The 13,176-nt window shown below is 44.4% G+C and overlaps 1 protein-coding gene across 1 annotated transcript in view; it reads right to left on the minus strand.

Moving 5' to 3' along the window:
* Positions 1 to 5,878: 5,878 nt before the first annotated feature.
* The window catches only part of RBM28 (RNA binding motif protein 28), a 33,092-nt gene continuing 25,794 nt past the window's right edge, over positions 5,879 to 13,176 (minus strand). Inside the window, exons 15-19 of the mRNA XM_081102189.1 lie at positions 12,893 to 13,042; positions 12,485 to 12,559; positions 9,597 to 9,853; positions 8,915 to 9,014; positions 5,879 to 7,461 (exon numbers count right to left, since the gene is read on the minus strand). Coding sequence (XP_080958315.1) covers positions 7,327 to 7,461; positions 8,915 to 9,014; positions 9,597 to 9,853; positions 12,485 to 12,559; positions 12,893 to 13,042 — 717 coding nt within the window. The 3' untranslated portion in view covers positions 5,879 to 7,326. The remainder of the gene's footprint in view (positions 7,462 to 8,914; positions 9,015 to 9,596; positions 9,854 to 12,484; positions 12,560 to 12,892; positions 13,043 to 13,176) is intronic.

Genomic DNA, 13,176 nt, shown 5'->3' on the forward strand with positions numbered 1-13,176 from the left:
TAGATCACTGGCTTTTTGTAAAAGGCTATAGCTCAGGAACAGCCAGATGGAAGCGATGCATAGGGCAAGGCGCATCTTCTCCAGGGGCACCATCCTCTCCCCCAGTCTCCCCCTGTTCATCAACCGGAAGCTCTCCGAACCAGTCCTTTGGGGTTTTATGGAGGTCTTATTACATAGGCCTGATTGGTTCACTCCTTGGCCATTGGTGATTGGTTCAACCTCCAGACCTTCTCTCCTCCCATCAGAGGGTGGGACTGAAAGTTCCAATCTCCTAATTCCATGGTTGGTTCTCCTGGCAAAGACCAAATATACTGTATGTTTATTATTATAAATCATATACTATCTTATTAGAAGGGTGTGCCTGAATCCCGCCCTCTCATTATACATAGTCCAGGAGCTATGTTCTGGACTTCACCCCCATCTGAGGTGCCAGCCTTCCCCACCGTGGGCTGGAAGAATGCAAAGCCAGCAACTTTCCCGGCAGGAGCATCCGGAGGGAAACCTCATCACAAGCACAATGCTTAAGCACCATTCGGTTGAAAAGTGCGAGCAGTGCAGCGCCAAACCCAGGAGAGAGGAACGGGAAGGACAAATGGAGAGAGGCCAAACCCAGGAAGAGGAACGGGAAGGACAAATGGAGAGAGGCCAAACCCAGGAGAGAGGAAAGGGAAGGACAAATGGAGAGAGGCTGAGCGTGAGAAGGGGATACTCGAGGATCAGCCTCTGACAAGAAGGCTTTTTGCACACACAGCCTTCAGGTGCAGCTGGGTCTCACCCAGAGTCCCTCGGGCAGCAGGGCTGGGCCAGGACGGGATGGACTCTGGCCACAAGAAGGATTAAGCAACATCGGAGGGAAGTTGCTGGTGGACTGAGGCCCAGACAGTGCAGGGAAGATGAAAAGGAGAGTGAGGGAACCGACATTGAGCTCCTACTATGAGGAATGAGGCTGAGTAAGAAAGAAGAGCAAGTGAAAATACATCAAATGACAGGTTGGGAGAGATCGCTGCAGCAGACGATGGTCTAGTCTCCTCCTCCTCCTCCTCCTCCTCCTCCTCCTCCTCCTCCTCCTCCTTCTCCTCCTCCTCCTCCTTCTCCTCTTCCTCCTCCTCAGTAAACAATGACTAGGACGGCCCTGTGCCAGGCCTGGGACTGGCATTACGGGGAATAATGCCATCAGGGGGCTCACAGTCTACTTGGGGAGACAAACTCTACTAAAGAGATGAAAAGTCACATTATCTATCAATTGAGTGGATACCAACCAGAATGTGTGTCAGGGACCGAGAGAGGGATCTCATGGCCCTGGGATGATTAGGGTCCCGATGGAGAAATGGCCTTGAGCCTGAACTCGAATGCTGGATGGCACTTGAGTGGAGACAGACACATCCATACAGACAGGCAGTGCAGAAAGAGCACAGGTGGTGTGTTCAAGGGACCATGACCAGCAGGTTTTTTCCTATCACTTTGTATTTTGCGGCCCTTTCCACATACATTACCTCAGGAAGTGACTGTTGTCTTTGCCAAGCCCAGCTCCGTCCTGGGACAGGTGGCCTTCAGTGAGTTCAATGGAATTAAATGATCTCCTACTATGTGTAAATCATTGCAAAGTATTGCAAGGTGTGTTGAAAAATATAAAATATAGTCGCTGCCCTCAAGGACAGAGCGGAGTTTCCTCTGTCCAGTGGCCAGTGAGGGAGATTCCAGGTGACTCTTCAGTCTGACAAAAGGCAGCGGCTCTGGGCAGCATGGACCAGTCCAAGAAATCTGGATTCACCATCTATCAAGATGCTCCACTTGGAGGTGGTCCAAGACGTTTCAGTGACTCTGCAGTTTTCTTCTCAGAATTGGTTTCCAGGCTGTCAGTCCCGTCTTTCACATTCTCCCCAGTATATTCCTCCACCAGCACAGAGGCTTGTCCGCGGCCAAACACACGTTCAGAATCAGAAGCCAAAGTAATTGCAGATGTACCTATCACCTGAGGCTGGGCCACTGACGTAATTAACTCTGCAATTAATTCTGGAAAGGAAGTGGACGGGACAAAAGCAGCAAAACAAAGCAACACGGGTGGGTGACTTCTCAGTTGGTCAACCTAGGCCCTAGGTCCTAGGGCAAAAGGAAGTCTTTGCTTGGCCTGAGGGTAACAAAGCAACCTAATCCTGGTCCTTAAAGCGCCAGTTAGAGCCGAGGGGGAGAAAGCAGGAGCCTGGGACGAACTGAAATACAAACTTACCGAATGTCGAATGATGTGGCTACTGCCATGAGCAGCCTGCGGAGACATTCAGGAACCTTCCAAGGTACATGGGCAGAGTTTCTATTTACATGATAAAATCGGCCGATGCCTGTCAGTTGCTTCACAAAAAGTGAGTCGCAGGGGTGCTAAGCAGAGAACTGGGACTTGGGTCGGCCGGAGGGATAAGATCCTGGGCGGTCGGCTCTCAATGTGGCGTACTTGACCCTTACTTCCTCAGATGACTGAAGGCCAAATACATGGTGAGAAGGGGGTCACTGGAGCCTTGAGGTTCTGCGCTCTGAATTTTTAGTTGGAAAACCTCTTTTCAAGGCAACAAAAAAATACCAAAGAAGCTGCAGGCCTTTGAAGACAGTTGAAGAATAGCTGCAGGCTAACTCTAAGGAAGGAACTGTACATCCTGAATGAGAGCAGGGAGTTCTTCAAAACGACCTAGTAGCCAAAAAACACAAAAACAAAACACCCCGCAAAGCAACAACCAGCACACAAACCTTAAGATTCTTTATTTAAAGAAAATATGCCTGAGCCAGGCTACTGCGTAACCAAACAGGAAAATACTACTGAAACTTGACAGTTTTTTCTGAAGGCCTTCAGTCTCGGATGCTAACAAAAATGTTTGTTACTGGTGTTGTTTTTTAACCAGTCTGAACCTCCACCTTCATGTTTAATTCAGAAAACTCCATTTTATGAAACTTATGGCTCTAAAGCAAGTAAGCAAGCATAACTCTCATTGCATTAGTGTTCCCGGCAAGGTAAATGGAGCTGCCCAGATAACACAAAGCCAGGGGTGCCAAAGGAGGATACCACACAAGGAACCTGGTTTGTTGAGGATCAGGTGGATGATTTGTCCTATCACTTTTTTTAAAATCCTCACCTGAGCATGTTTTTATTGATTTTAGAGAGGAAGGGGGAGAAAAGAGAGAAAAACATCCATCGGTTCCTCCTGTATCGTACGTGCTCTGACCAGGAGTTGAACCCGCAACCTCTTGGTATACAGAACGACCAGCAATCAACCAGTATATTCCTCCAGTATATTCTCCCCAGTATATTCCTCCTGTCATTATTTTAGAAGAACTATGCAATCCCTTTCCAGGCAGTTGAATGTGTCAAGCATCCTGGGTTGCTAAAGCTGACAGAAGAAATATCTAAATCTAAGAAAACCTGGTGAAGTTATCTGCACGAACACTGATTTTCACCTATCCTACATGTTAAGATGTGTTTTTGAATGTTGATTCATAGATATCTGTATATTGGGGGGCAAGTGTCTGGTGAGCAGGCAGAGTTGGCCAAGGGAAAGCAGGTCAGCTGGCAGGCAGGTTGTGAAAATTCCGTGTGTAACCTTAACAAAGCAGCGTACTCTCTCCACAGTGGACAGACTTGGGAAGATGTATTGTCAAGTTATTGCAGGAACAGTCCAAACTCCCAGGTCACACTGTCTCAAGGTGGCTGGAGATAAAGCCCCTGTCTAGTTCTCTGTTGTATCCATCTTTAAACCAATTAAGGGCATTGTGGAGCATTCATTCATTTCCCAAGGCAGTGCAGTGAAAGAGCCATATCCCTGGGTCAGCAATAGTTCTGAAGAAAGCAGCATTTATTACAGCACAGGCTGGACCAAGGAATGAAGAACCTTGGGCTATATTTAACCCTTTCTCTGGCCTACTGAGTACTGTTTCTGCCTTTGCCCCCCTTATTTTTTCATTCAAAAAAAATGTTTACTCAATACCTTCCATGTGCCAGGCTCAATTCTAGGTGCTGTCTACATGACTGAACAAGAGAGATCAAGTTCCTCTCACAATTTTATGAAACTTCAGGCTCTAAAGCAGCGGTTCTCAACCTGTGGGTCGCGACCCCTTTGGGGGTCGAATGACCCTTTCACAGGGGTCGCCTAAGACCAGCGGAAAACACATATATAATTACATATTGTTTGTGTGATTAATCACTGTGCTTTAATTATGGTCAATTTGTAACAATGAAAATACATCCTGCCTATCAGATATTTACATGACGATTCATAACAGTAGCAAAATGACAGTTATGAAGTAGCAACGAAAATGATTTTATGGTTGGGGGTCACCACAACATGAGGAACTGTATTAAAGGGTCGCGGCATGAGGAAGGTTGAGAACCACTGCTCTAAGGTAAGCAAGCAGGGGAAACAAGTATTCTCAGGTAGAGATGAGTGCGAGAAAAATAGTAATAACCAGGATAATAGGGTTCCGTGCAGGTAGCACAGAGAGGAGGGGAGAAAAGCTCCAGTCAGGGAAGAGCTCTAGGAGGCGGAGACTGCTCAGTGGAGATTTGAGCCATTAAGCAAAAGATCTGAATGAAAATTCCCCCAGGCCGGTGGGGGAGGCTGGGGGAAGGTCAATGGGGGGGGGGGGGGAGGGGGAGGAGATATATGTATTACTATTTGTAATACTTTAAACAATAAAATAAAATTTAAAAAAAAATGAAAAAGGAAAATTTCCCCAGGCCAAGAAAATAAAGGCTCTGAGGTGGGAAAAGGTCACATGAACTGAAGGCAGGCCTGTGTGGCCAAAAATGAATATAAGGTCAAGAGCGGATAAAAATGAGGTAGGGGAGGGGACAGAGGCTAGAGAACCTAGGGCATTGCATGCTTTGGGGGAAAATTGAAATTTCAATCACAAGAATAAATGAATGGATAAAGAAAATATGATGTGTAACTATAATAATAAAAGGTAATATGCTAATTAGACCAGACGTCCTTCTGGACGACCTTCCAGATGAAGCCCGGGTCCCGGGTGCCAGAGGGAAGCCAGTGCCAGCAGCCAAGGGAAGGAAGGCCTACTCTTGCATGAATTTCATGCATCAGGCCTCTAGTATATATTCATCCATGAAAAAGAATGAAATGTTGCTATCTGTGACAACAGGATGGACCTTGCTAAGTCAAATAAGTCAGAGAAAAACAAATACAATATGATCTTACTTATATGTAGAATCTTAAATAAACAAGAAAACCCAAGTTCATAGGTATAGAGAACAGATTAGTAATTGTGGGGGGAGGGTGATGCATGAAATGTGTGAAGTGAATAAAAAGATACAAACTTCCAGTTATAAAAGAAATTAGTAGTGGGGATGTAATAATGTATGTCAATTACACCTCAATTTTTTAAAAAGTGAGATGAAAACCACTGGAGGGTTTAAACAGAAGCTAAGCCGTCTCAACCATGGCACAGACTTAATGAGGACCAATTATATGAAGGAAACTACATAGAGCAGCAGTCACCCACTGGTGGTCCATGAGGTCTGAGAGGTTGGCGACCGCTGACATAGAGAATGATCAGGTTTTCTCTTGAAAGGGGCCTCGGGGATTGGGGTGAGACATATCTTGGGGCCAAACAATAATGAGCTGACTGATACTTATCACCTCCTTTAGCCCAGTCGCCTGGTACTGAAATCCCCTGGACAACATCATAGACTTTCTACGCCCACACTTAGCTGTTCCAGAGCGGGGACTCATGCCCCATTGCAGGCCCCACCTGCATTACAGTTCTTCCTGATACTGAGTCCAAATCTGATTCCTTGTGACTTTTACTCATCTGCCACTTACACCCTCCCAGGCTCTACCAACAGCTAATACACTGCAAGAATTCTCAAACAGGTCAGTACCAGTTACAAATCTGACTTTTAACTTTTTATTACAGAAAACTTCAAATGTTCACAAAAGCAGAGAGAATAGAATAACAAATCTTTATTTACCCATGACCAACTTCAATAACAACCAACTCATGATCACTTTAGTTTCCATCTGACATGTTTAATTCCGTGGCTAACTTCATTACATGTCTTACAGGTGTGGTCTGGTCTGAGAACTAGCAACTCACCGGAGACATCCCATTCCCACTAATACAGCCTAACAGTCCTGTTACATGGTGGTAGCCACATTGTTTCTCCAGTGCAAAATCAAATGCCTCACACTCTCCCACCAGAACTTGTGCAGTAAGGTTTTTGGACCCAAGGGAGAGAATTTATGATGTTGCCTGTGATTTCCATCCTATCAGATTCAGTTCATCTCTTCAGGTTATTATGATCCTTTTGGACCTCAACCCTCTAATATTCACTATCCCTCCCAGCTTTTGTGACACCATAAATTCTGAAAAGTATTGGAAGTCATCTCTATCTTTACTGAGGTTAAATTGAGAAAGAATATGAACATGCATAAGAATGAATTAGAAAAAGAGTTTAGAGCTGGGAAGGATCACACAAAACCTTTAGTTGAACTCCTCATTCGATAGATGAGGAAACTAAGACTCAGAGTCTGTCTGGCTTAAGGCCATCCATTAGGTAAAGGCCGGTCAGGCTAGAGGCTAGGCCTCGAGCTCACTGCTCTGTCTGCCACCCCTTACCTCTCAAGTCCTCAGGCGGAGGCGTGTGATGATAGAAGATGCAGGTTATCACCAGCCAGGCCAGTGTCTGTGGACCACTGCAAACTGATTTTTTGTCGACTACCAGCAATAACCCACTCATCTGGCAAATAATTATCACATGTTTGCTCTCTGCCAGACCCATTGCCCTCAATTACTTTCCAAGTTTCTCCCATCCTCAGAGATTAGGTTGGAAATCATTTTTCTCTGCTCTGTTGTAATCAATTCCTGCAGTATGTAGGACTCTAAGTGAATTAGAGTGAGGGATTTTAAAAATGTTCATAAATAATAAAGGATTCACATATATCAGAAATAAGAGTCTGTTATTCAAAAAGCCACAAAATATCTTATCTAGAGAAGACACTTAAAATATACATCTTAAAAATTCAGCACTTAAGAATGCATTTTACAATTGTTTCCATTTGAGAAACAGAGTTAAAATGGATAATAATTATAAACACAACTTCACATAATAATCTGGATAATTAATGTGCAAGAAGCATCACAATGTTCTCTGATATTTCTCTTTATGGTTAATAACCAACAAAGTCCAGATGAGCACAGCCCAGGAAGCCCCCCCAACAAAGTGGCAGTGTGTGGGGGGTTCTTCCCCTTAGGAAACAACACTGGGGTGGGGAAGAGCCTGGGAGCTTCACCAAGAAACGCACAATCCAGCCTCTATCCAGCCCGCTGGCATCAACTGTCAAACCACTTGCTTCTCTTTGCGAGAGGCACTCCTTTAGAAGATCCCAGTAATTTCTGCTTATATTGTTCGACCAGCTGGTTGAAGCGAATTTCTGTCTTATTTCCCTTAGCTTTTTTCTTAGGCACCTAGGAATGAAAGGTAAGAAAACAAAAGATAGTCAATTTCAAGCAGTAAATATCAGCTTACCCGAAGGCCACCTACGAGAAAAAATAAGTGTAGAGATCTTGTCCACCAAAAGAAGGGGACTTCCAGAGTGACCCTTGCAGAGAAAAAGCCTCAAAGAACACCCATTGGTAAGCAATCAGGCCAGGAATGCATAAGCCAGTGGTTCTCAACCTTGGCTGCACATCAGAATCACCTCGGAATCTTTTTAAAATCCTGATTTCTGGGCCTCATCCTCCAGAATGAGGTTGGGAACCACTGGCAAAGAGAACACCCTGCTCAGGTGTTCCGTAGGCCGCTCCCAATGCTCACTTGCATCTCCTCAGAAAAGTTTCTTTTTTTCTAGAATACTAAAAAAAAAAAAAAAAAAAAAAAAAAAAAGCAAAGGATTGATAAAACTAGAAAATCACCATTCTGAACCCAAATTGAAATAATGGATTTATACAGCAATCCTCAATGGTGCTAAAACCATTAGGTGAGAGGTTGGTGGGGGACTCTGCAAATGGAGGGATAAGGTAGACAATCCCCAAACCTACTGATGAGTTTGAGCATCACCAAAAATGAGGCAAGTAGACATCAGATGCCTTATGATGTGATGCAACAGAAAGCACACTGCATTACCTAAGAAATACTTCTGCCAAGAAAACTGACTTGAATTTAATCAAACCTCTAGATATGGCTCCTAGTGTACCGACAATATGGGGTTTTATAGAAACAATTTAAATGACATCATAAGGAAGCAAAACAGCTAAACTTAAAATGTAACACATTCTAAAAGGCAAATGACCTGGTTTCTCCAACAAACTGAGAGCATGGAAAAAAGGGCTGACAAGGAAGACGGGATATTATTGGGGGAGGAGGGGGAGAATCTAGAGATATAAAACCAAATGTAATATGTAGACTTTGAATGCTGACTCATACCAACCAACTATAAAAAGATATTTTTGAGGCAATTGGGGACATTTTAATATGGGCTGTGTATTAGATGACATTGAGCGCTTCTTGTTACTCATTGGATGTGATCATAGCTGTGTGTGTGTGTGTGTGTGTGTGTGTGTGTGTGTGTGGCCCCTGATCAGTTGGAGATGCATTCTGAAGTATTTTTTTGAGCAATATACATTTCCCCATGAGGCACATTTACAAGTAAAGTAGAGTTTGCTTTCATGAACTGGGGCAGGGAGCGTGTATGGAGGACAGGTAAGAAAGGATAACTGTTGAAGCACAGTAACTGATATGTGGGGGTTTATTTTCCTATTCTCCCCACTTTTAGGACTGTGTGCCTCAATATCCACTAAAAAGCTGCAGTCCTGAATGTAGCTGCAATTTAGAAGCCCGTTTTTTGCCCAACTAATCAAGGTACAAAGCAACTGCCAGCCCAGCAGAGCATGTCATGCCGAAGCCTCGTGCCCCACTCACCTGCTTGGGAGGTGATTTCTGCTTCTCTTGCTTCCACTGGTTTATCTGGGGCTTTGGCTTTTTGGGAGGGAGAGACTTCACTTTGCCTTTGTCCCGCAGCCTGAAACAATACAGTCACGGGTCACCCCCAGTTCTTCCTCTAATTGGCACTCCTGAGGTTCCCTCAGCCAGGAAGATAAAATGCCTTTCTTACACTGGCTTTTTCTAACCCATGACAAGTCATTCTAAAAAGGGATATTGCAACAGAATGTCCTAAGGCTCAACATTTGTACATTTGGTTTTTGTTTTGGTTTAAAACCTCAAGAGAATCCCAAAAAAACTTCATTTATTTAACAAATATTTTTTGAAAATTAACTTCTGTTCATAGCACTAGTCTGTGGCCCCAAACAGAAACTGCAGGGGAACCTCAAGTCAGGGGGCCTCAGCTGGACAGGAGGAAGCTCTGCAGGAAAGGAGGAAAACGGCGTGAAAGCCCGCCCTGCGAGGCTCCTCTGAGGCCCCCTCTGCAGGTCCTGTTCGGCTTCCATGTGGTCCAGGACTGACACCTCTGCTTGTGCTTTGGGACGGGCACAGCACTAAGCATCCCTGGCATCCGAACCAAAGCCGCGAAGAGGAAAAGAGCTAAGCAAAAACAAACCCGCTCAGAAGCCACCACGGTCTCTGCCGTCACCCTGCATCTCACCTCACTTTGGGTCCTCGGTGTGAGGGCAACGCCAGGACCTTTCTTCTCTTCTTCCCATCAGGCAGCTCCACCTGCTCCACTTCGGCCTTGGTCTGGAACCCTGCCCAGGAGACAGAGCCCGCCTTCCCCTTCTGCCCCGGAGGGGCCTTGCTTTGCTCCCGTGTGTGGTTTTGAGCTGCTTTCTGTTGCTGGCCTTCTCTAAGCTCTGGTTGCTCCTGTTGGGCCTCACCAGTTGTGGACTTGGATTTCATTTTTTGCTGCACAAAACAAGAGACCACCATCTGGTTTCTGGATGAGGTTATGTGCTGGAAACGCTCCGCACAAGAAGATTTTAGGTGAGCTTGGTGAAGAGAGAGGAATTCTTCCAACCAAAAGGTAGAGACTACAGGAAAGTGAATACAAGTGGTTCACAGGCCCTAATATAGTAACAAATGGTTACTGAGTAGAGGCACAAAATAAATACTTTCCTTTCCATATGCAGAAACAGAGGGAAAGTACATGCATGCACAAGACTCGAAAGTCAGTGGGGTGGAGGGAGGGGGTGGGAGGGAGGCTAGTAACATGAGAGAATTACTAAAGGTGAAATAATGGGAATACCAGAAGAAGAAAGAAAGGAACAGAAGAAATATTTGAAGTAATAAGGGCCGAGAATTTTCTGAAATGAATGACAGACACTAAACCGCAGATCCAGGGAGCTCAACAAATAACACAAGATAAATATCAAAATTTACACCTGGGCATATTATATCAAACTGCAGAAAATCAAAGATAAAGGGAAACTCTTAAAAGAAGCCAAGGAGGAGGGATCCCTTACCTACAGAGAAACAAAGATAGTATTACATTGGATTTCTTTTCAGAAACCATGTAAACAAGAAGAGAATAGCATAAAATATTTAAAGGGGCTTTTTTTTTGGGGGGGGGGGGGGGGGGGAGAAGGCACTAACCTTCTGTATCCAGTGTAATTATCCCTCAAAAGAGAAGGAGAAATAAAGAAATTTCTTAGACAGCCCTGGCTGGATGGCTCAGTTGGTTAGAGCATCTTCCCATACACCAAAAAGGTTGTGGGATCGATTCCCAGTCAGGGTACATAACCTAGGTTGTGAGTTCAATACCTGGTCGGGGTATATATGGGAGGCAACTAATGAATGTTTCTCTCCCTCTAAAAAATCAATAAAGCCCAGCCGGTATGGCTCAGTAGTTGAACATCAACCTATGAACCAGGAGGTCACAGTTCAATTCCAGGTCAAGGCACATGCCTAGGTTGTGGACTTGATCCCCCCCCTATGTAGGGTGTGCAGGAGGCAGCCGATCAATGAGTCTCTCTCATCATTTATGTTTCTATCTCTCTCTCCCTCTGCCTTCCTCTCTGAAATCAATAAAAATATTTTTTTTTTAAAAAAAGGGAAAAACATTAGAGAAGGAATAAACCAAGATTTAAAAAAGATGCTTAAAAAAAAGATGCTATGAGAAGTAAGGCATCAAATATGGTACATATTTATGTTGCACTAAAGTGGAAAAAGAAAATGAAGTTTCACATGAAATCAATGTTGTATTGTTTTGTCCTTTCACTTTAAAAGTTGAGATAGGCACATTGATACACAAAGATCTATTATATAATGTTATATGCCATCTCTGCTTCTAAGAGGTAAGGGTACACAAAGATGGGAAGAATAGTGTCTACCTTTCAGGACTCACAGCCTAATGGAGATAAGAGACACAACTAAAGTAGCTGCAGAATCACCTCCTGAAACAATGGCTTAAGGCAGTAAATAAACCTAGAAGTAAAAAGTTGCCTTGAACAAGAACCAGATCACAGGTTTTCAACCCAGGGCATTGTGTCAAGCACTGAACCTACTCCTCTACTGGTCATGCTCACACTACCCACCACAAAAACTGCAAATGTCTGATACATATGCCAGCTAGGGTATAACAGCGAGGTCAACTGTAAGAGCTTTGGCATCAAGAATAGTCTGATCCTATGTTGGGGGGGATGGGTACGAGAGTACTGACTGTGTGCTGACCACGCACATGCGAGACAACTTACATTTATTAACTCATTTAATCCTCATCAGCCATGTGCGGTGGATATTATCAACCCCATTTTACAAACTAGAAAATGAAGCCGACAGAGGTAATAACCTGCCAAGGAACTCGGCAAGCAGCAGAGGCTGAGTATGAACGTAATAAGTATTCCCGTTCCCCAAGTCCCTGTTCTTTCCTCTATGCCACACTAGATTAAAAGCAGTACTAAAACTATCAGGCATCACATTTCTGGAGCTATCTAAGAAGAAAAATCAATTATGAAAGAGACCGCTGAAATCTACAGGTGTGCACAACTTTAATTGTGGCCATTAATTCTGACATGGACCATCACCAAGCACTGCACGAGTCGCTGCCTGGGCGTGTACCAGGCTGCTTCATATGAATACTTATGTCCATACTCAGCCTCTGCTGCTTGCCGAGTTCCTTGGCAGGTTATTACCTCTGTCGGCTTCATTTCCTAGTTTGTAAGATGGGGTTGATAATGTCCACCGGACGTGGCTGATGAGGATTAAATGAGTTCACACATGTAAGCTGTCTCGCATGTGCGTGGTCAGCACACAGTCTTCTCTCCTTCCTCTCCTTCTGTGGGGCTCTCACAGACAGGCCAGCAGAGGAGGTAGCCTAGAGTGCTGGGGGACGGTGAGTAAAGAGTAACACAGGACCTACTGAGGTAGAGTCCCATTTCAAGGGGGCAGATCACAAACCGAACAAAACAGAAGTTTGGATATAGCCTTTAAAAACTGTTTTAACTGAAGTGTACACTTAAAAACAGCAGGTTGTATGTTATGTGTTATGAACAACAATTAAAAAATAACAAAAACAGAAAAAACATTTTAGTTCTGTACCTGGCTGCGCTGGATCCTCAGTTCCTTTATTTTAAGCTTCCTTCGATCTTCCAAAGAGAACTCCACTATTGGTCTCTGTGTCAGAGGACAGAATGTCATTCATTCGATTTCTTAATCTCTGAGTGCAATGAGCTGAGTTGTCTCCCACCATTGCCCTCTTTTCTGCAAGGCAGAGGTGGCTGCTCACTTAACTCTACTTACAGGTAAGCGGCCGTAGTGTAAGTAGTCTACACAATTTAGAGTTCCTGCCAATCATCTTATTACCTGAATCACTGCTCATCGCCTCCATCGACTTGCTACTCTTTCCCATCACTCAAATGTCTGAGAGAGCACTGGACACAAAGGAGAGGAGTGGTTTTCTGTAAAAGGTCCTCAGGGGAACCGCTCTCCCCACAGGATGAGGCTCACCTTCTGAGGCCCATAGATTTCTGGGTTGTTGTTGATGTGGCGTAGGGCAGTCAGGGCATGCTCGTGCTCCTGGAACTCTGCAAAGGCGTAGCCCAGGGACTGACCCTTAATTTTCCCATAAACTCCTTTGAGGTCTCGCATCACCTTACACTATGAGTAGAACAAGAAAAAGAATCGGTAATTACAGGAGGAGGGCCTTAACAGATTCAATTCTTGGGACAGATTCTTCAGCTAGATCACCACAAGAGTTGTACTAAAATAACACTGTGACTGTCTGTTTTATT

This window comes from Myotis nattereri, assembly GCF_964212035.1.
Source record: "Myotis nattereri genome assembly, chromosome: 11".
NCBI classification, from domain to species: domain Eukaryota; kingdom Metazoa; phylum Chordata; class Mammalia; order Chiroptera; family Vespertilionidae; genus Myotis; species Myotis nattereri.